Below are 24,836 nucleotides of genomic sequence, written 5' to 3' on the forward strand. Positions count from 1 at the left end.
GACATTTGTAAACATAAGCACGTAGGACTTAGGAGCAGGAGAAGACCATTTCATACTTCAAACTGGTTCTATCATTCAGTAGTGGTTGATCTGGGCTCCACTTTCCCGAATGCCCACTGTTGTAAGATTAACCCTTACCATAGTGTTGTAAGATCCATTTGCTAATTTGTTGCCACCATTCTCTTTCCTGGTAGTGATCCACACGGCCTGCATGGTCCAGTACAGTCAAGGAATACGACTTGGCTGTCTAATGAGAAGAGGTTCTCATCTTAAACAAAACGTAGTGTATTGCACGATAGCAAATTGGTGTGGTAGACATTGCTGTGAGAACATGAAGGAGACCTCTATTTCAAGTGTTACTTTTTCCAGATGCAAAGCTGATGAGCAGATCCAGATCCATCCATGTATAAGTGACATCATCATATTGGGCAGTGCTTAAAGCATTAATCCTTTGGGACTCTTACATCCTTATTCCATACCCTCTAAAACCCTCGAATCTCTTACTTACTAAAAATCTATTTAACTCTTCCTTGAAGAAATTCAAGACCTGATCTCAACATCCAAACTCAAGTTTATCGTGTAACCTCTCCTCCATGTCCTCAATTCAAGTTCTGCCCGTCTTTCCTTTGCTAATCACAAGGTTTTGGCTGCACAACCTGGTGTCGCCTCGCACCCTGAGCCCAACAAGTTGTCAAGCAAGCTCGCTGTCAGGCAGGAAATTATTTTGTTAAAAAATAAGAAAAAAGTTTTGCCATTAGTATCAATAAACCTCTGTTTGCTTTGGGTTCCTGTGATACTGTGTTTCCCCTGCCTTCTCTCCATAGGAAATAGGAATAATTTATCAAACAGAAGCCAATGTGCCACAAAGCAAGATGATTTCTTCTGCTGCTTCTGATTGGACATAAGACATAGGACCAAACTACATGCTCACTCCAACAGACTGCATACAGGCTGAAATGATATAGGGTCCTGTTGAAATCCTACCCGAAAGCTGTAAAAGGAGTAATCATAACTTCACAACATCCTGTTTCACAATTTGTCAAGGCCAGAGTCGATTTGTTATCATTGGTCTTTCATTAAGAAAGGAGTTCTAATGAAACCATAATATCAAGTAAATAATGATCTGGAGAAATGCAGGTCTATTTTGTGCTGTGATTTTACTTTAAGGTATCCTTCTGAATGAGAAGATACCTGGTATTCCATCATTGCTTTAAGATATCTGGTACATCTTGTATGTTAAAATGACCTTAGGTTTTCTTGCGCTGCTATTTGTTCCTCCCTGAAGCAATAAACGAATGTTATGTATAAAATCATAGGAATGAGTTGCATGCTGAGACCAAATTAAGCAACTCAAAGAACAAAGAAAATTACAGCACAGGAACAGGCCCTTCGGCCCTCCAAACCTGTGCCTTTCTAAACCGGTCGCCTATTTTCTAAGGATCTGTACCTTTGCTCACTACCCATTCAGATATCTGTCAAAATACATCTTAAATGACGTTATTGTTCCCACCTCTACCACGTCTGCTGGCAAGCGTTCCAGGTCCCCATCACCCTCTGTGTAAAGAGCTTTCTACACATATCTCCCCTAAACCTTTCCCTCTAATGTGAATTTGTGACCCCTAGTAATTGAGTTCTGCACTGTGGGAAAAAGCTTCTTGCTATCCACCCTGTCTATACCTCTCACTATTTTGTAGACCTCAATCAGGTCACCCCCACTCAACCTCAGTCTTTCTAATGAAAATAATCCCAATCTATTCAACCTCTCTTCATAGCTAGCGCCCTCCATACTAGGCAACATCCTGGTGAACCTCCTCTGCACCCTCTCCAAAGCATCCACAGTTTTTTAGTAACGTGGTGACCAGAACTGTGTGCATGTATCTCAAGTTTGCTGTTGGGGGGACCTGTAGTACACCCCCAACATTGTTACCACATCCTTCCTGTTTCTGAGCTCTGCCCATATTGCCTCACTGCTCAAGTCTTTCATTGTGCTTTCCTTCAGCACAACTGTGATATCTTATTTGACCAGTAATGCAACTCCACCACCCCTTTTGTCTCCCACTCTGTCTCGTCTGAACCATTGATATCCTGGGGTGTTTAACTAGCAATCATGCCTTTCCCTCAACCAATTCTCAGTAATAGTAATAACATCATGTTCCCAGGTACTAATCCAAGTCCTAAGTTCAGCTGCCTTACCTACTACACTTCAGGCATTAAAACAAATGCACCTCAGACCACCAATCTCTTTGCATTCATCATCTGCTCCATGCCTCTTTTTCCCCTTAGTCTCGCTGACTTCATTATCTAGTACCTTATGGGCTTTAGTTACTGCTTCCTAACTGTCCTCTAACCTCATTTGGTTCCCAAACCCCTGCCACATTAGTTTAAACCCTCCCCAACAGTGTTAGCAAAATCACCCCCAAGGATATTGGCTGAAAATGTGTTGCTGGAAAAGCACAGCAGGTCAGGCAGCATCCAAGGAGCAGGAAATTCGACGTTTCGGGCATAAGCCCTTCCTGATGAAAGGCTTATGCCCGAAATGTCGAATTTCCTGCTCCTTGGATGCTGCCTGACATGCTGCGCTTTTCCAGCAACACATTTTCAGCTCTGATCTCCAGCATCTGCAGACCTCACTTTTTCCCCAAGGATATTGGTTCCAGTCTGGCCCAGGTGGAAACTGTCCAACTTGTAATGGTCTCACCTCCCCCAGAACCAGTCCCAATGTCCCAAAAATCTGAACCCCTCTCTCCTGGACCATCTCTCAAGCCACGCATTCATCCTGATTATTCTATCATTCCTACTCTGACTAGCATGTACCACTAGTAGCAATCCTATGATTACTATCTCTGAGGCCCTACTTTTTAATTTGGCTCCTAACTTCCTAAATTCTGCTTGTAGGACATCATCCCGTTTTTTTACCTATATCGTTTGTGTCTATATGCACCATGACAACTGGCTGTTCATTCTTCCCCTTGAGAATGTTCTGTAGCCGATCCGAGGCACTCCTGACCCATGCACCTGCGAGGCAACATACCATTCGGGAGTCTCGTTTTTGACCACAGAACTGCCTATCTACTCCCCTTACAATGGAATCCCCTATGACTATAGCCCTTCCTCTCTTTTTCCCGCCCTTCTGTAAATCAGAACCAGCTACGGTGCCATGAACCTGGCTACTGCTGCCTTCCCATGGTGAGCCATCTCCCCCAACAGAATCTAAAATGGTATACTTGCTTTGGAGGGAGATGGCTGCAGGGGATGCCTGCATTGCCTTCCTGCTCTATCTATGCCTTTTGGTCACCTATTCCCTTTCTCCTTCAGCAATCTTAAGCTGCGGCATGACCAATTTACTAAACGTGCTATCCACGTGCCCCTCAACATCGCAGATGCTCCAAAGTGAATCCATCTGCAGCTCCACAGCTGTCATGCAGTCAAACAAGAGCTGCAACTGGACACACCTCCTGCATGTGCAGGAGGCAGGGACATCAGCTGTATCCCTGAGCTCCCACATTGAGCAAGAGGAGCATAACATAGGTCTGAGATCTCCTGCCATTTTTAACTTTAAATTTAACTTTAGTCTTAGCTTAGATAAATGAAAGGGGAAAGTTTTCACCAAATCACTCATTAAAAAAGAAATAGAAAAACCTTATCTGATCAACTCACCAAAGAGTTCCTTTTTTTTGGTTAGAGGAGGACGGGGTATGGAAGACACTACACGTGTAGGGTTGCAAGTTCAGCTGCTACCCAAATAAAACAGTTTCACTCACTTTCCCAGCAGCCCTCTGGTCCTTGCTCTCATCTCTCAACAAATTCATTGGATTATATGTACAATTAACCTTGAATTTAATCAAGGTGTTCAAATGGTTCAGAGACAGAATAACTGATCAGAGTAAATGTCAAGGGGATATCAAGGGACCTAGCAACATTTGAATCAATGGGCATCAGGAGAAAAGTCTGCTCGTTGGAGTCATACCTGGCTCAGAAGAAAATTGTTACGGTTGTTGAAGTTCAGTTATCTCAGATCCAGAACAGCTCTGCAGGAGATCCCTGGCCTTGCGTCCTAGGCCCAAAACCTTTCGACTGCTTCATCACGACTTTCCCTCCGTCATAAGTGAAGGGGTTCAGCACTGCTCATGACTCCTCAAGATAGTGACAGTCCAAATGCAGCAAAACTGGGACACTATCTAGGCTGACGGGTAGCAACTAACATTCATACCACTCGTACCAAGAAATAATTAACTCCAACAGACAGAATTTGACTATCATCCCTTGATATTAAATAACTTTACCACTCTACTAGTGACACTCACACTATCAACATCCTGAGGGGTTACCAGAAAATGAATTGGACTAGCCAAATAAATATTGTGATTTCAAATGATGGTCAGAGGCTAGGATGTCTATAGCAAGTAACTTCACCTTCCCACCATCCACAAGATCCAAGTCAGGAATGTGAAGGAATACTTCCCACTTGTCCAGATGGATACAGCTCCAACAATATTTGAAGCTTGACATCATTCATAATAAAGTAACCCCTTGATTGACACCACATCAACTTCCTTCCACATTAACACTGAGTAGCAGCAATGTGTACTACCTAGCTAGCCACATCCCATGGATGATTGGAGACGGCCTGTCAATTATCTTTATGATTTACCTTTTTCACATTTTAGTCATTGAATAGCCCAAGCTCTTTTGACTTCTGCAAAACTGAGAAATACAGAATTTAATCCTCTTGTTATTAATTTTTCAACTGGTTGAAATTGTTCACTCTGTCAAAGATATCGTAATTTCAAACACATCCAACAGACCCCTCATTAAATTTCTCTGAAGGAAATGTTTCTTGCCAGCGTTTTGTACTTGGCAATTGCTCACTCTTGGCATGAATGCCGTCCTCCTATCAGATGGCTAAAATTACAGTCAATGTTCTCATATGTAGCCTTAGCAAAATCTTGGACAAATTCAATATCGCCTTCTCATTTTTAATATTCAATACCTTGTGTATAGAATGCAGAATCTCATTTTTACTTTGTTTAAGAATGTTTCTTCTACCAACACAAGTCTAAACTGTTAAGACTGTATCATCATCCTTGGCTGTGGCTGTGTATAACAGCACAATGGAAGTAGTCTCTGCCCAGAGCCAGCTCACTTGTTCATCCACACCATCCTTGATACCTACAGTTTTTTTAAAAAAATTGTAGTTACTCAAGATCAGGGCTCTCCATTTCACTCCTACTTCTGGAAGTGAGATATTCTGTCATAAGTTATTAAATAAAATTCCTCATAGCAAAAAATTGTCCCTAATTTCCATCAATCCTTATCAAGCAAAATGAGCTGCTGACCAGTCAATCGCTAATCAATCCACAGGATTAACATTGGAATGTACTTGTGCTAAGGAGCCATTTTGATACTTGTACTTTGCTTGGTATTTTCTTTGCAATCGAGTCATTTTGTTGTCGTTTAGTCATCCGTTTGAGTAAAATCCCTCCTTACGCATTGGATTGTACAAAATGTTTCAGTCCAGTAACTGCAATGGTGCACTCATATTAATTCTTCTTGGAACAAAAAAAAATGATTTTTAAAAAAAGGTTAATTATTTGCAGACGGAGTTGATTTCCAGCCTGAAAATTGCTTTGTGTACACTGATCTGCTCAGATAATCTTGTACTTTAAGCTAATGCTACAACTGATACTATGCAGATTGCTGCTGTGTGCAGCAGCAAGCTGTCAGTGCTTTCCATTTCAATCACAGACATGGTAATCTCACCAGCTCATATACAGATAAAGGATTGACAACTATCAATGAGAATTTGATGGTGTGTCCCTGTTTTTTGCAGCTGTATTTTTTTCCATAAATGTCATGTTTCATTTTCTTTTTCTTAGTAATAGCCTAAAACAAGTGTAAACTCCTGAAAAAAACACGACCCATTCTTCTGCAGTCTGTTTGCTAATGTTAACTTTTACGAAACAGTGACAAACTGGAGGGACAAAAATGTTCTCAGTTAATTGGGACTGACCTTATAAGTCACAATTATCCTTCCTGAGCCTGTATATTGATCCTACTATTCTATATAACATTAAGATACAAATTTTTTACCAATTCATTTTCTACTCATTGATAGTGCAACTCTCTGCTACTGATTTTGACATTGCTAATTCTGTTGGAAAGTAGGTGAGGAAAGAAACAGAAGTAGGAGTGAAATGGAGAGCCCTGATCTTGAGTAACTACAATTTTTAAAAAAACTGTAGGTATCAAGGATGCTCATCATTAGATAATTTTACATTTGCAGTGGGTATTTTGAACATGCAGGCTGGGCTCCAGCCCATGCGTGATTCAGGAGTTCAATCTTAACTCGGCAAAAAGATACCTGGGATTCAAAGTCTCTCTCGATCTTAGCACATATGCTCATCATTTGTCTTGAATATCACGCCGCCTATAACAATCTTGGTCTCAGTTACAATGAAGGCTACTGTTTTCAATGAAGCAATCACCCTGGTATACTTTGTCCCAGTATTCTTCACAGATATGTATGGTTGGTATCAGTAATTGATTTCACCATTGACAAAATCCTTACTTAATAACAAACCACTTTCAACAAAATCACTGGATAGTAATTGGAATAACAACATTGACTGATTTTCCCCTTCTTTACTTTCTTTCTGCACCTTATGTTAAACAATAGCAGGTGATCAGAGATCAGAAAACTCATACCCAGTGAATTTGCAGTGTTAATGATTTAAAAATGAATCTGCACCCATTAAATGGGAGGTAATTTTTATGACGTTCCATACATGACAATGCCAAGAGAATAAAAGTGCAAATTTTTTGCTGTGTGGCATGGCCTGTTGGTTGATCTGCACTCAGAATATGGGTAAAGGAAACTGAATAGGATTCAATGACGACTCTTAAAAAGAAATTATGACTTTTCACATTAATTAAATGCATTCCAGAAAAATCAAGCACAGACATACAGAACAAGATTTAGCCACTCCATTCCAGTGTACCATTCATCTGTACCTCAGCATAGTTACCCACTACATTCCTAGGTACAACTCTCCCACCTAATCTTACTGTGCTGTGTACAGGAAATCCAATTCACTCAGACAAAATAAGGGGAACCACTGTACCAGATATTTTAAAGGAATACTGATGGGGGCTTATACAGACAGCTGCAGTGTTCATTATTGCAAAGAATAATCAATTAACTATTTATAAAGTTTTTTTAAAAGAAGTACAGGTACGATTCAATATACTATATTATCTGCAGTGTCATGTTACAGGACTTTAGGTATGACAACTGAGGAAATCGACTATTTGTGCAAATGACTTTGTCCATATGGGGAATGGAAAGTGGAGTCAGGAAGCAGGAAACAGGTGCTCCCTGCTGTCCAGGCAACTCACAAAGCAAACAACCTCTTCCTTAAAACAGGAACACAGCCCTCAAACTGAAATGTAACTTTTATTTGTTCAAGCTGCGCACTGAAACACGGCAAAGCACATCCGGAACATTGTTAAATTGAGCTGAAAGCACTTGAGCTTAAAGGGCTAAACTATGTTATTGAAAGGAAGTACTGATTTTCTAACTGTCACTTGTAGGTAAAACATCATTGCAATATTTTATAATTTTGAATGAGGTCATCAGACCCAAACTAACCAAATTGGAAAACCTACCAACCTACAATATCTAATTCAAACAGAAGTAAAATCTTCATGGTAGAGTCAGACTATAACAGGTCAGAGAGGGGCAAAATTTAACCTGGTAGTCTACAAAATTGATCTCTATGACAGATTCTGTGCAAATCTTATCTGTTAAGTCAAACATGCTGACTTCCTGACCTCCATCATCTCAACTACTGGAAAGATACAAGCAAGTATTCTCATAGTCAAAGACAGAAAATGGAAAGTTAACCAAATCATTTCTGCAGGGCATCCTTGTGTAGCAATTAGTAGATAGGTTACACTTTTGTCTGAACAGCAAAACTGTTCATATTGTATCATGTACATTTTTCCACAAGACAGAAAACCCATCAATATAAATGGGTGTTTATTTCATCATTGATTTGATGACTCCAAAGTGCCTATCAGTGAGTCCACGCATCATCACGCCTCACTTTTGTAAAGTAGGCTATTAAACTGTGGGTCTAAACAATACTGACAAATTCCACAAATGAAAGACAAATTCTATTAAGTGAAAGGATCCTAATTCATCACAAGCAGGAAACAAAGTATGATGGTACCCATCTTTGCAAATGGAGATCACTTTGAAAATGCAATGGCCTGAATTTTTATTTGCAGATTGGCCTGCAGAGATAAGAAAAATCTTGGACCTGCGAACCTACTTCTAAAAATAGCTGTCCTGACATTGGACTTTCGGTCTGCATGGGCTACATTAGAAACTAAGTAGTCGGGCTGGTGTCCCAGACTGAGAGCTGAGATGCCGAATGCTGAGGTAGACCGTGGAGGGCCTGACCCAGTGTTCCAGTGTGGAATTCAAAATTTTAGGAGAAAAAATACAATATAAATCTCTTCTGTCCTCACCGCTCACAATCCTTCAACTCTCTCAGACACTCCCAATGCTCCATTTTTCCAGCCTATTCCATGCACCCACACTCCCTATAGCCAATCTCACCCTCCAGGGCATTTTATGTCCAACTACCCAGCACAAAGGTCCTTTATAGCCCTCATACCAACAGTGCCAACTCAGATCAACATTTCCCTCACTACCTATTTTTCTTTCCTTTACCCCTACCATGCCAACTCACCTAATATCCACCACAGACCGACCCCACAGAGAGATAAAATGAAGGTCTATGCAATCATGTTCTAAGTGTGCATTGCATATTGAAAAAAAAATGTCATTCACAAAATTATTTACTTACATTCTTTCAAATATGTAATGCTTCATTGAAACAAACATTTCAAATGCAGTATTCCTTTTAACAACAAGCATTGGAATTCAATTATTGTCCTGTTTCAAAGAGTCTATAGCTACTTGTATCTGCCAAATAAACCGTGAAATGGTAGACATCCTAGTATGATAATAGGTAGTTGCGGAATCAATCATGCAGCAGTAACCAAGGAATGAAAACCCTTGTGGTTTGTTTCAGCAGGCAGCGTAAAATAGCAAGTAATTACATTTTTCTCCCAAAGATTAAGGGGGCAGAACTTTGAAACACTTTGACAGCTTGATAGCTCCTTTTGTCAGGTCCTCTTCACAAATCTGCTGACAGTTTCAATTAGCACTTTTCCTGCACATTGATTTTTGCTTCTAATTTTTTCTAAAAGGCACCTAACATTGCCAAAAGGAAACACACCTCCTGCAAAGTTGCTCCCTATCAAGGCGAACATCCACACAATGACTCCTTGTACTTCACATATATCACATACTCTTCTTCATTTCTCTCCTCTTCCAAAAACAGACTTTCAACCAGGTAGATAAATGATAACGACACTCACAACTAAACAGGGGACCACCTCACATCGACCCAGGCATTGGAAAAGACAATGGCAGAAATAACCCTGTTATCCCTGCAGGGTACTCCTCACAAACACCTGGGGACTAGTGCCAACATTGGCAGAGCTATCTCAGTCTAATCAAGCAATAGCCTGACATTGTCTATAAGTTATGATTCCATGAATATGACTATGTCCCAGACACTACCATCACCATCCCTGAATATGCTCTTGCCCACCAATAGGACAGAGCAGGTTGTGGCGGCACAGTTGTGTACAGTCGGGAGGGAGCTGCCTTGGGAGTCGAAGAGTCATAGAGATGTACAGCATGAAAACAGACCCTTCGGTCCAACTCATCCATGCTGGCCAGATATCCCAACCCAATCTAGTCCCACCTGCCACCACCCAGTCCATATCCTTCCAAACCCTTCCTATTCATATAACCATCCGAATGCCTCTTAAATGTTGCAATTGTACCAGCCTCCACCACCTCCTAATGGCCTTTTTCACTATCCTATCTACCTGTGACTCCATTTTCAAGGAACTATGAGCCTGCACTCCAAGGTCTCTTTGTTCAGCAACACACCCTAGGACCTTACCATTAAGTGTATAAGTCCTGCTAAGATCTGGTTTCCTGAAATGCAGCACCTCGCATTTATCTGAATTAAACTCCATCTGCCACTTCTCAGCCCATTGGCCCATCTGGTCCAGATCCTGTTGTAATCTGAGGTAACCCTCTTTGCTGTCCACTACACCTCCAATTTTGGTGTCATCTGCAAACTTATTAACTGTACCTCTTGTGCTCACATCCAAATTATTTATCCAAATCATTTATGTAAATGACAAAAAGTAGAGGACCCAACACCGATCCTTGTGGCACTCCACTGGTCACAGGCGTTCAGTTTGAAAAACAACCCTCCACCACCACCCTCTGTCTTCAACCTTTGAGCCAGTTCTGTAGACTCTATGAAGTCTCATAGCTTCAGGTTAAGAATGGGCAAGGAAACGTTCTGCTGGTTACAATGCACCTTCCCCTCCCTTGGCTGATGAATCAGTACTTCTCCATGTTTAACAACATTTGGAGGAAGTATTGAAGGCTGCAATGTCCACCACCAAGTGGTTTGGCAGCTACACTACTGATTGAGCAAGTTGGGTCCAAAAGGACATAACTGCTAGACTGGGTCTGTGGTGGATGGTGAGGGAACAAACAAGAGGGAAAAACATACTTGGCCTCATCCTTACCAATGTGAAGGCTGTAGATCCATTTGTCTATGACAGTGTTGTTAAGAAGGACCACTGCACAGTCCTTGTAGAGACAAAGTTCCGCCTTCACATTGATTATACCCTCCACTGTATTGTGTGCTGCTATCACTGTGCTAAATGCCACAGACTTCAAGCAGACCCAGCAACTTAAGACTGGGTATCTATAAGGCTCTTTGGGCCATCAGCAGCAGCAGAATTGTACTCCAACACAATCTGCAAACCTCATGTCCCAGTATATCCCCCTCTCAACCATTACCATCAAACCAGGTATCAACCCTGGTTCAATGCAGAGTGTAGGATGACATGCCAGGAGCAGCACCAGGCATACCTAAAAATGAGGTGTCAACCTGCCGAAACTACCAAACAGGACAACTTGAATGCCAAACATCATAAGCAGCAAGTGATGGACAGAACTAAAAAGCGATCCCACAACCCACGACTCAAAGAACAGGAAAATTACAGCATAGGTGCAGGCACTTCGGCCTTCCACCCCTGTGCCGATCCAGATCCTCTATCTAAACCTGCCACCTATTTTCTAAACATCTGTACCCCTTTGCTCCCTGCCCATTCATGTACCTATCTAGATATATCTTAAATAATGCTATTATTCCCACCCCTACACCTCCGCTTGCAATGCATTCCAGGCACCCACCACCCTCTGCATAAAGAGCCTTCCACATATATCTCGCCCAAACTTTTCCCCTCTCACTTTGAACTCGTGACCATGAGTAATTGAGTCCTCTACTCTGGGAAAAAGGTTTTGCTACCCATCCTGTCTACACCTCTGATTATTTTGTAGGCCTCAATCAGGTTACCCTCCCCCCCATCCCCTTCTTTCAAATGAAAATAATCCTAATTTACTCAACCTCTCCTCATGACCAGTATCCTCAACACCAAGCAACATCCTGGCGAACCTCCTCTGCACCCTCTCCATAGCATCCACATCCTTTTGGGAATGTGGCAACCAGAACTATACGCAGTATTCCAAATGTAGCCGAACCAAAGTCCGATACAACTGTAACGTGACCTGCCAACTCTTGTACTCAACATCCTGTCCGATGAAGGAAAGCATGCCGTTTGCCTTCTTAACCACTCTACTGAAGTTGCCACGTTCAGGAAACAATGGACCTGAACACCCAGTTCTCTCTGTACAATTTTTCCCAGGACTTTTCCATTTGCTGTATAGAGATTAGATTAGATTAGTTACAGTGTGGAAACAGGCCCTTCGGCCCAACAAGTCCATACCGACCTGCCGAAGCGCAACCCACCCAGACCCCATTCTCCTACATTTACCCTTTCACCTAACACTTCGGGCAATTTAGCATGGCCAATTCACCTAACCTGCACATTTTTGGATTGTGGGAGGAAACTGGAGCACCCGGAGGAAACCCATGCAGACAGGGGGAAGAATGTGCAAACTCCACATAGTCAGTCGCCTGAGGCGGGAATTGAACCCAGGTCTCTGGCGTTTTGAGGCAACAATGCTAACCACGGTGCCACCACAGTATAGTTTGCTTTTGAATTGTATCTTCCAAAATACATCACTTTGCATTTGCCCAGATTGAAATCCATCTACCATTTCTCACCCCAGTTCTCCAATCTATCTGTATTCTGCTGTATTCTCTGACAATCCATTCACTATCTGCTACCGCACCAACATTGATGTCATCTGCAAACTTGCTAATAAGGCAACCTACACCTTCCTCCAAATCATTTATGTACATTATAAACAAGTGGTCCCAACACAGATCCCTGTGGGACACCACTGGTCATGGGTCTCCATTTTGAGAAGCACCCTTCCACTACTACTCGGTCTACTGTTGCCCAACCAGTTCTCTATCCATCTAGCTAAACACCCTGGACCCCATGCGACTTCACCTTCATCAGCCTACCATGGGGAACTTTATGAGATGCCTTACTCAAGTTCATGTATATGACATCTACAAATCTCTTCAGACCTACCACATCCAGTCATGAATGATGGTGGTCAACCAAGCAACTCACCAGATAATATATATCTCAATACTCAATACCTCCATGCTCAATGATGGAAGAGCTCAGCACTTCGGTGCAACAGACAAATCTGAAGCTTGCGCAGCCAGAAGCGCCGAGTGGAAGGTCCATCTCAGCCTCGGCCAGTGGTCCCCTGCATTACAGATACTAGTCTTCAGCCACTTTGATTCACTCCACGTGATATCAAGAACCTTTGGAAGCATTAGATACTGCAAAGGCTACGGACCCTGGGCGGCACGGTGGCTCAGTGATTAGCACTGCTGCCACACAGCGCCAGGGTCTCAGGTTCAATTTCAGCCTTGGGTGACTGTGTGGAGTTTGCATATTCTCCCAGTGTCTGCATGGGTTTCCTCCGGGTGCTCCGGTTTCCTCCCACAGTCTAAAGATGTGCAGGTCAGGTGAATTTACCATGATAAATCGCTCAAAGTGTTAGGTGCATTAGTCAGAGGAAAATGGGTCTGGGTGGGTTATTCTTCAGAGGGTCAGTGTGAACTTGTTGGGCCAAAAGGCCTGTTTCCATGCTATAGGGAATCTAATCTAATCTAAAAAAAGACATTCTGGCGATGGCACTGAAACTTGTGCTCCAGAACTTGCCTCTCTCCTAGCCAAGCACTTCCAGTACAGTTACAACACTGGCATCTACCCAACGTGGAAAATTGCCCAGATATATCCTGTGCGTAAAAAGTAGGACAAATCCAATCCAGCCAATTACCACCCCATCAGTCAACTCTCCATCATCAGTAAAGTGATGGAAGGTGTCATCAACAGTGCTACCTAGCAGCACTGGCTCAGCAATAACCTTATCAGTGACACCCAACTTATGTTCTGCCAGGGCCACTCAGCTACTGATCTCATTACAGTCTTGGTTCAAAAATGGATAGAAGAGCTGAATTCCAGAGGTGAGGTGAGATGAGTGACATCAAGGCCAAATTTGACCAAGTGCAGCATCAAGGATCTTTAACAAAACTGGAATCAATGGGTATCAGGGGCAAACTCTCCCCGGGTTCAAGTCAGACCTGGCACATCGGAAGATGCTTGTGATTTTTGGAGGTCATTCATCTCACATCCACAACGCCTCTGCAGGAGTTCCAGAGTGTCATGTCCTAGGCCAGACCACCTTCAGCTGCTTCATCAATGATCTTCCCTCCATCATAAGGTCAGGGATGAGGATGTTTGCTGATGATTACACAAAGTTCAGCGCTATTCATGACTCTTCAGATATGGAAGAAGTCTGTATTCAAATTCAACAGGATCAGGACAATTTCCAGGCATGTGCTGACAAATGCCAGACAATGATCATCTCCAATAAGAAGCAATCGAATCACTGTCCCTTGACACTCAATAATGTTATCATTACTGAATTCCCCCACTATCAATCACCTGATGAAGGAGCGTCGCTCCGAAAGCTAGTGTGCTTCCAATTAAACCTGTTGGACGATAAGCTGGTGGTGTGTGATTTTTAACTGTGTACACCCCAGTCCAACACTGGCATCTCCAAATCATATCAACATCCTGGGTGCTACCATTGACTACAATACTGCAGTGAGTAACTCACCATCTGATTCTCAAAGTCTGTTCATTATCTACAAGACACGAAAGTCTGGAGTGTGATGGGATACTCCCCACTTGCCTGGATGTGTTCAACCTAACAACACTCACACAGTTCAACACCATCCAGATCAAAGCAGTCGGCCTGATTGGCTTTACATCGACAAATATCCATTCCTTCCACCACTGATGCTCAATAGTAACAGTACTGTCCACAAGATACACTGCAAAAATTCACCAAAGATCCTCAGACAGCACCTGCTAAACGCAGGATCACTTCCACAGGGAAGGACAAGGCCAGCAGGTACATGGAAATACCACCACCTGCAAGTTCCCCTCCAAGCCCCTCATCATCCTGATTTTCTACTATTCCTTCGCTGTCGCTGAGTCAACATCCTGAAATTCCCTCCCCACAGGCATCGGGTTTACCTACAGCACATGGACCAAAACAGTGCAAGAAGATAGCTCACTATCACATTCTCAAGGGCAACTGAAGATGGGAAACAAAAGCTGGCTAGTCAGTGATGCCCAGTTCCATGAATGGGGAGAAAGAAAGGTACAATACGCTACTTCATTCATAAATTTGTACACTCCATCATGTTTTAATTTCTAGAGTTTAAAATTCCTCCTACCTTTCAGTAAACTTCAAATGTCATACTAGTAAGTTGGTGGCTCCACACTGAGTCATGTACGCAAGAAGTTAACGTTGTGTTAAAAAAACATGGCAAATCAAACCCAATTTCACTGACTGTTTCAAAACTATGAGCATGTGAGTGTTTTCCTTTTGTTATCACATGTTGCTGTAGGGCTCTGGGAAAGAGAGAGAATGTCAAAAACGCATTCTAATCTGTCATTGGGGGAAGAGAACACAATCAGATACAAGAGTATCCTGCAACAATTGGTCATTCTAACTCCTACAGGACCCTTACTCTCACCATGTGATGACCCTGTTTTTCCCTGCCCCTATTTTCTCCCCAAGACAACAACTCTCCGCGAATATAAACTTCCCTGCCATTTTCCTTTGTGGGTAATTATGAGTAACTACTTTGCCATGTGATGAAAGAAAAAGGAAGAATTAATGAATTTTACAATCATTATTGTTGACATATTATAGTGATTGCACCAGAATTATCTTATCCTGTGGTGTTAAACATCAGCCAGTGCTGGTTATTGTCAAACTTAATTGCTTTCCCAGATAGTCAGGAAGGGCTGATGCAAATCAAGAGTATAAAAACATTCTGATTGCGCTGGACAGCCTTTAAAAGGGGGGTTGGCTGACCACCAATGCCAACATTTTGATTATCTCACATGTTTACAAGCAGAACAAGTTGATCAGAAAAGCGGACTCCATACACAGAGACAGTCTGCTTTAATTGATCTTCAAAAGTTAAAGTCTCCTTTGTTTTGTAATTTTCCACTTTCCTACCCCACCCACCCCCTAACCTACCTCACCAAAGGAAAACAAGATCTCCTGTGAGAATTTTCCCATACATTTTTCTACCTGTCATTTAGGGACTGCATTGATTTACATCAATGGGTGGATGCAGCCCCAGCACTTTATCCAGAGGATATGCTTAATCTTTGGACCTAGACTGGGAGAAGTAGGCAGCTTTGCCGGTCATGCTTATAGTCAATTCGGAGATTAGGATACAAAGCTCATCATGCTGTGGACTTCAAATTATTTAACAGCATCTGAGCTGTATCTTTCAGAAATGAATTCTTGAATACAAATTCTGTTTCCAAGCTCCTCTCAGTGGTTTTCAGTCTGTCATAAAAGTTTACTGCAGCTATTAAAAGATGCTCAGCCTTTATCTGAATATGCGCACAGAAGAAAAGCTATAGGCATGATGCACATTCACAGCCAAATATCATGCATACGCAGTGCAACTTACAGGAAAGAATTAATAGCAAAACCAAAACGAGAGAGAAATTCAAATGACAACCAGGTCTGCAGATGTGATGAGCACACGACACTATAGTTTCACCATACAGAAAAATGATAATTTACACTGAACATTTTACTAAAGTAAAAGTAATACAACAGATATAGGTTATTGCTGATTTTGTTCTACTTATTTTGCTAATTTCTTCTTTGCTCTCTTCAATGCTCACCCTAATTCTCCAAGAGATACTGAGTAACATTGGAGCATAGCTCCACAGGTCAGGGAACTCTCTGGTGACTTGTCCAGATGGACAGTTCCTTGTATTATCAAATCATCCCGGCAAAAATATAATAAAGTCAACTCACTCATCGAGCTCGGCTCCACACGTGCAAGAGCAACTTTTATACTGCAAATATCATTGCACAGCAACAGAACATGTATTCTTTCCTAGAGAGATACTTACAGTGTGAATTATTTCGATGTGCTTATAAGGTTAGTGTTCATACAATATAAATGTGAGCCAAGAATGATGCAAGTTACAGTCTCCAAACTGTGCTTTTTACCCAAATACTGTTTTAATGCCAGGTCACTGTGGTATAATCTCTCCTGCTTAGACACCTGAAAGCATTGCATTGCAAAGCAAGCGTTATATACCTCTGACATTGCCCACACAGTGCCAAAGTGAAACAAAATGCACAACATATAATTTCAATGCCCATCAGAAATCCTTACCTTAAATGTTGGGCTCTTGGGACTAAGGGGAATGAATGGATCCTCCATTTCACTACCTGAAATACTAAGGACTTTCTGCCGTTTCTCTGCTGCCTCCATCCTTCGCTTTTCTCTCTCTTCTCTCATTCTTCTTTTCTCTTCCTGCAGGCGGACAATAATTATTTATATTGATTATCCCACACAACATGACTTGCAATTCCACAGCTGCAATACAATTTTCATTAATAAGAAAATAAATTGACCATTTTTAAAATCTTTTTGCCAGATCTGAACTATATTCTATATATTGCGTTACATCACATTTTCCTTATCACACTGTTGCAACGTCTTGAAGTATCTTTTGTAATATTTCACAACTAGTATTAATCATAGTCAAATGTACTCTAAACATGACAGACTTATTGCGAAGATGGTCTAATTGTTAGACCTGCAACATTCCACTACATCAGACTGGATCATCCTTCCCACATAATTCATTCCAGAAGACAATGAGAATACTGTAAAGTTGGGCGCTTTCTATATTCTTTCATTTTTTACTGCCTTTATTTTCCATGTTTTGGTTTATTTCTCTGTGCTTTAAAATGGTGTTGGAAAGTGGCAATGCTATACCACAGAGGAACCTTGATTATCCGAATATTGGATTACCTGAAGGAGATCTCTCGAGGTCCCGACAGAAACATTACATCAAACAGCTGTTTCAGCCCTGGTTGCGTCTTTTGTTTACAATGATTAAAAACTCTCTCGGCTCACTGAAATGCTGCCGAGAACAATTCCGAACATTGATGGGAGCCAAGGCACCGTCTCCAAATGACTGACCTCCTGCCCTCCCTCCCTCCCTCCCTCTTCCCACATTTTCCCTGAAGTTCTACATAGGGGTGAACCCTCAACCCCTCCTTCCCCAGATATTCTCTCTAACATTGTCCTGTACAGGACAAAGGTGGAACTTGTCAAAACATTGTGTGTGTCTGTGTGTGTGTGCTTGTACGGTTGGTGTCCACTCCAACTGCTCCGAAGGGGGAGGGGAGCTGATGGGGCAGGGGGCAGTGCTGGCTGGGTTTGGGGGTGGGCAGTGTTGGATGGAGTTGGGGGGCAGGCGGAGGGTTGGGGCCAGGTGCTCGTGTGCGGTGTGCTGCAGTCTCCTGAATGGGGAACAGACTTAACAGAAAACTCTGAGTCCCAGCGGTGAGGCATTGAATCGATTGACCGAATAATCAATTATCCGAACGAAATAGTGTCCGCCTATCTCGCTCGGATAATCGAGGTTCTTCTGTATATTAAAATTTTTCACTGTTTATTTTGCAACAAGAATGAGTTTTTTGATGAAGTGACAAAAAAGACTGACGAGGTCAGAGCAGTAGACGTCAGCCAGACATTCAACAAGGTTCCACATGGTAGACTGGTTAGATCACATGGAATCCAAGGAGAGCCAGATATTTATGTACAAAATTAGCCTGAAGGTAAGTGACAGAGGGTGATGGTAGAGGGTTGCTTTTCAGAATGGAGGCTTGTGACCAGCAGTGTGTTGCAAGGATCGGTGCTAGGCCCACTGCGTTTTGTAATTTATATAAATGATTTGTTTGTGAACATAGGAGGCATGCAGATGACACCAAACCTGGTGGTGTACTGGACAGTACAAGTGGCTATCACAGATTACAAGAGGAACTTATTCAGACAGGCCAGGGAACGACAGATGGAGTTTAATTTAGATAAACGAGAGGTGTGCATTTTGGTAAGGCAAATCAGTGAAGGATTTATACACTTAATGATAGTGTCCTGCTGAACAAAGAAACCTTGGGGTGCAGATTCATAGTCCCTTGAAAGTGGACTAAAAAGTGAACAAGGTTGTGTTTGGTACACTTGCCTTTACTGGTCAGTACATTGAGTATAGGACTTGGGATATCATGTTGAGGCTGTACAGGATATTGGCTAGGCCACTTTTGGAATACTGTGTTTAATTTTGTTCTCCCTGCTATAGGAAGGATGTTGTGAAACTTGAAAGATTTACAAGGATGCTGCCAGAGTTGGAGGGTTTGAGCTATAGGGAGAGGCTGAATAGACTGGGGCTGCTTCCTATGGAGCATCAGAGGCTGAGAGGTGACCTTTATAGAGGTTTATACAATCATGAAGGTCATGGATAAGGTGAATAGCCAAGGTCTTTTTTTCCGAGGATAGGGAGTCAAAATCTAGTGGGCATAGTATTAAGGTGAGAGGGAAAGGATTTAAAGGGACCTAAGGGGCAACCTTTTCACATGGCAGTGCTGCATGTGTGGAATGAATTGCTAGAGGAAGTGATGGAGGCTAAATTACAACATTTAAAAGGCATCTGAATAGGTATATGAATAGGAAGAATTTAGAGGGATATAGCCAAATGCTGGCAAATGGGATTAGATTAATTTAAGATATCTGGTTGGCATGGATGAGATGGACCAAAAGTGTCTGTTTCTGTGCTGTATATCTCTGTGTCAATAAATAAATCAAATACTCATTAAAACAAACAATTAAAGCAATTGAACAATAAATTGATTTTGACCGTGCCTTGAACTCAGCAAAATCTTCCAGGATGCTCGACTGTATAAAGTAACACCGGGCCAAATTAGAAGATATGTAGCACGAAGACACCAAATGCATACTCAAAGAGATGATTGTTTAGTCTGGTCTTAAAAGGAATGGGAAGAGCCAGGAGCGGCAGGTGGTTAAGAGATCCCCACGACCTGATGTCATGGTTGGTTGGTTGGTCCACTCTGCAGCATTAATTGTGGGTTGGAACGTGTGGTGATGGTAAGAGACTTACAGCTCTAAGCCAGCTTTAAGTGTGGGACAGTTGGGCAATTTTAAAACCCTGATTCTGACTACTGAGCTAATTGAAAATTTCTACTCCTTCACCTTGCTCTCTTTCTTAAAATAATTCAAAACAATTGTACAGTTAAACTTGACCCTGGCGTTTTGCAAATTATCTGCCATTACTATACAACCAAGCTATAGTTCTTTGCTTGTCTAATAATGCATAGTGCCCAAATTGATTTGAAAGATGGTTGCTAAAGACCAAAGTATCCTCTAAAGCCTTGGATAAATGCCTTATGAGATATTAATGAATAGCAAGCAGCAACACACTAATTGAAGAACGTGCATATATTAGCATGCTCAGGTAAAGGCTGAAGAGTTGTATTTTTCTACAGTCCAAAAAATCATAGACTACTGCGCACTACTTAACTTTAAGATCATAGAATCCCGATAGTGTGGAAACAGGCATATGGCCCAACAAGGCTGTATTAACCCTCCCACCAAGACCCACTCCCCTACATTTCCCCTGATTAATGCACTTAGCCTACACCTCTGAACACTATGGGCAATCTAACATGGTCAATCCACCTAACCTGCACATCCTTGGACTATGGGAGGAAACCGGAGCACCTAGCGGAAATCCACGCAGACATGGGGAGCATGTACAAACTCCACACAGTCACCTGAGGTTGGAATCAAACCTGGGTCCCTGGTGCTGTGAGGCAGCTGAGCTAACTACTGAGCCAAAGTGCCACCCCAGGCAACATGTTTTTGTGCAGAAAGAAGAGCAGGAGGTAAGTGGGCCGTATAACAACAGAGGAAGTGTAGTTTCAGCCAGTAGGACAGATGTGAGAGATTACTAAATAATGACGAACTTCAATAAATTACAGTTTGGACCAAGACACGAGTTTCAAATGTTGCAACAGACATTTCCTTTTGTGGAATGGCCAGTTTTCTGGGTGTAAAGGTCAGGAAGAAAGGTTGTAATTATTAGTTCCACTTTGTTGTGTCTCTCGCATTTCATATTACACTGGCTTTGAGACATTCCCTGGCATTTATTCTGTATTTAGAGTTGACACAAACTAACCATGGTTTTTTAAAAGAAGCAGGATGGAGATGTTCTGTGCTTATATCACATTTTCCAGATTGAGTTCAATGGGGGCACTTCTTTGTAGAAGGTTCCAAAAGATTTATATCCATCCAAGACCAACACCCCCACAAACCTGCTTCTCTCTGCCTGTGGGCTCCCAAATAATTTCTACTGCTGTCATGCCATTAATTTGTTCAAACACCATGTCTGCTGTTATATTGGAGGAAGATGTGTCTCCAAAAGCTGCTGGCCAACCAGCGGCACTAGGAGCAGTGGCCTCTGGTGGGATTGCAGATGATCCACCACACCCAGGAGTTATGTCGTGATGTTCAAAGGTCAGTGGAGAGTTTTTGCAATGATCAAGAATGGAGACCCAAGTTTAGGAAGACAAGACAAATGGGTGGGGGGGGGGCAGCGGGGAATGTACCGTAGGTGGAGGGAGCACCTTAAGAGTGCTGAATGTTTGAACAGGAGTGACTCCCAGTCTACACTGCCAAACAGAAAGGAAGCATCTGTGTGATATAGAAGACGATTTTCATTAGTCCACATGCCATCAATTAGGAAGTGAGACATTAATGTGCTTGCGTTTGCATGAACATGAGCAACCCTTGGTATTATTTGAAGACAAAAATACAATCTTACTGGGCAACGGCTACTTTCTTGTGCCCCATTTAAATCTAGAAACTCTGTCAGAAGCTAAGGATTGCAGATAAGAACTCAGCGAAGCTTGGCCATGGCTGTGCATTTGCAATGGAGGCAACTCAATAAAGAAGAATAGCAATCAAGGGTTGTTCTTCCCTTCCCCAAAAGCACAAAAATCAAAAGGAGCACAGAAGTCGTACCTGAATAAGAACAATATAAACTTGTGGATTGAGCATTTTGAATTTGTTGCTGTTTGTGGTTCAGAGGTAACATCACCAACTATGAATCATTGGTGAAGCCTCTAATCTTCAATGTTAAAGACTCTAGTTTGTGTTCAAAGATGCCTACCTCCTCTCTGGCTTGCTCCTCCAGCTCCTGTTGTTGGCGCCGCTGCTCCTCTTCTTCCCGCAGCTTACGCCGGTCCTCCCTTCTCTTCTTCAGTTCTTCCAGCTCCAGCTCAGCATCATGGCCCCGCTGTCGCAGGCGCTCATACTCCAGGTTCTCCTTCTCGTCAAGACTCCGACGGATCTGCTCCAGCTTCTGTTCGGCTTCCAGGCGGGTTAGCTCTCCATCCTCATCTGTTTCAGGAAACTCGCTGGAATTCGCATGTGGAAGGAAAGGAAAAGCGACAATATTCATAAACTTGGAAATCAAGAGGAACATGTCACAAATAATTGCTTAAAAAGAGAAATACTCCATTTTTGCTCATTTGCTCAGAGCCCCATTGCACAATGGCCCAGCACAGAGTTCAAAAAGATCCAGTTTTGATCCTCAGTCTATGTTCAGTTATTTAAAGCAGTAAGACATTGGGTTCCTGCTCTACACTTCAATAATCAGTGAGTATAAAATCACACTTCAGTTTGATTAATTCTACTTTTCATTTGAGAGCATTGCTGGCAAGGCAAGCATTTATTACCCATCTGTAATTGCTCTTGATGTGGTAGTGGTAAGCCACTCTGAATGTGGAAGCATGATGGAAGTTCATAGTTCATTTGTTTGCCTGAACTCATATTCAGGAGAAAGTGAGGACTGCAGATGCTGGAGGTCAGAGCTGAAAACGTGTTGCTGGAAAAGTGCAGCAGGTCAGGCAACATCCAAGGAGCAGGAGAGTCGACTCTCCTGCTCCTTGGATGTTGCCTGACCTGCTGCGCTTTTCCAGCAACACATTTTCAGCTCTGAACTCATATCCGGACCAGATTGTGCCAGGGTGACTGATTTCCTTCCCATTATTAAACAGAATTGAAATTCCCCAACTTCTTGATCCATTCCAGATCACATGTCTTGGTCTCTGAACTACACAATATATCTACAACTGTCGCCTTTGAAATCCCCAGAATACTCGATGAAAACAAAATTCAGAGATTGCTGAGAATGTGGAAAATAAAAGCAGAAGGAGTAATTGATGCAAATGGCATTAGCATGTTTAAAGGGATGCTGGATAAACGTACGAGAGTGAAAATAATAGGTGATGTGGATAGGGTTCAATCAAGAGATGGGAGGAAATTTCTATGGATCATAAAAACCAGTATGGGTTAACTGGTTCCCATACTGTGCACTGTATTGGAATCCACATTAAAACAGAAAATGCTGACCCGTGGAATAAGTAAGCTTTATGCTTCACTTCTCAAACTGAACAAAAACAAGCAGACAATTCAAAAATATGACAACAAATTATGTGCAGCACATGTTGGCTAGATCTTCTGACTGAATGACTGGTGAACTTTGAAACATTCAACCTGTTTGCGAGCTAGGTTCCAGAGAAAATTCAAATGTAATTAAAGGCAAGAATGCATATACACATATATGCGAGGAATGGAGCTATGCTGCCATGGGTTAGATGCCCTGAGAACTTGTCAAGAATTTTCTTCCAGGATAGTTGCATTGTTAATTACAGATGTAGGAGGAAAGTTGAAAGGATTAACAGCAGAAGCTGTATTGGGGAGGCCTCAAAATGTATTCAACAATCTACTTGCAATCAACTTGTCTCTGTTGCCCTAGGCAATTATGTCAGTCAAGTAAAAAGAGAAACATTAAAGAAACCAAAAAATAAATAAGTAGCAAAGAAACTGGTAACGTGTGGGAAACGGGGGGGGGGGGGGGGGGGGGTCACTTCTCTTTTTATATTTGTTCAGGGAATGTCTGTGTTCAGTGAGATATCTCTTTACAGGTCAGCGTCAACTTACACCTCTATGGAGTACCTTGGAATGTTTTACTACTCTAAAGGCACTATGTAGATGAAAATTATTATTGTTGTTGAAATTTATGAGTTGACCAGCCAGGCATCTGCATTTCAGCTTGAATTGGCCTCAATGTCCCTACTTGGAGTTAGGGGAAAAAACCCCGAATTCCAAATAGGGACATTGAGGCCAATTCAAGCTGCGGAATGCATCACAGCTGATCTTCATATAGTTTTCCCCAACACTTTTGTTTTGACAATTATCTAATAATCCTTGTTGGGGTCAGAGGAAAACGGTATGAAGATCAGCTTTGACGCACTCCACAGTGAAATAACTTATAGCATGAAGGGCCACCAGCCTCCACAGAAGAGTATTCCAGAAAGAATTTATAAAGGGGAGAGAAGCTTTTGGGGATGGATTTATAATGAAATTAAGTACAATGGGAGACCTTTTTACTCGGAAACTACACAAACACAATTTTGGGAGAGACACAATGTGGGAATGGGACACTAGTGTCACTCACAAAGCAAGCAAAGGGCAATCAATGTACAACATTGCAGGTCAGGCAGCATCTAAAGAGCAGGAGAATCGACGTTTCGGGCATAAGCCCTTCTTCAGGAATGCATCCATTCCTGAAGAAGGGCTTATGCCCGAAACATCGATTCTCCTGCTCTTTAGATGCTGCTGCACTTTTCCAGCAACACATTTTCAGCTCTGATCTCTAGCATCTGCAGTCCTCACTTTCTCCTCAAATGTACAACTACGTCTTTCTCAGGTTATGTGGTCAGGTTGGCTTGTGGTATTGAAATGGTGTCCCACAGTTTCAACAGTGTATCCCGTGTACACAGCGGTGTGGGTGAACAAGGCACAGGAAGGAAAAGATAGGGTTTATTTCCTATGCACATGACCTCAGAGTTCAAAGCAAGCCTTCACCCGAATCATCAGTATATCCACTGCACCTCTGATGGCAGTTCAGCAGTCACACTTGAAATAATGTATTTCATAGCTCTGAACTTGATGTTCTACCATTTCCAGATACACTACTCAGTTACTGAAGTAAAAGCTCCACTCCCTCAGTAAAGCAGCAGCCCAAGATCTGGACAGCATGCAGGCTTTAGAGGTGCTGACAAGAGGGTAGAGTCTAGCTGTAAGAACTCAAGCTCCACACTGTGCAGAATAACAGATCTTTTTGATCAGTCTCTGTTTCTGTCACTGAATTCAATATCCTCTGTACGGCTCCTGCACAATGTATTATCTACA

At 42.2% G+C, this 24,836-nt stretch overlaps 1 protein-coding gene across 3 annotated transcripts in view; it reads right to left on the reverse strand.

The window, feature by feature from the left end:
* Positions 1-24,836, reverse strand: part of lsp1a (lymphocyte specific protein 1 a) — a 328,974-nt gene that overhangs the window by 53,435 nt on the left and 250,703 nt on the right. For all 3 annotated transcript variants that reach the window (XM_060838862.1, XM_060838859.1, XM_060838861.1), the window contains exons 5-6: positions 21,748-21,994; positions 16,887-17,027 (exon numbers count right to left, since the gene is read on the reverse strand). In XM_060838862.1, coding sequence (XP_060694845.1) covers positions 16,887-17,027; positions 21,748-21,994 — 388 coding nt within the window. The remainder of the gene's footprint in view (positions 1-16,886; positions 17,028-21,747; positions 21,995-24,836) is intronic.

Source organism: Hemiscyllium ocellatum, chromosome 18, assembly GCF_020745735.1.
Source record: "Hemiscyllium ocellatum isolate sHemOce1 chromosome 18, sHemOce1.pat.X.cur, whole genome shotgun sequence".
Classification (NCBI taxonomy): domain Eukaryota; kingdom Metazoa; phylum Chordata; class Chondrichthyes; order Orectolobiformes; family Hemiscylliidae; genus Hemiscyllium; species Hemiscyllium ocellatum.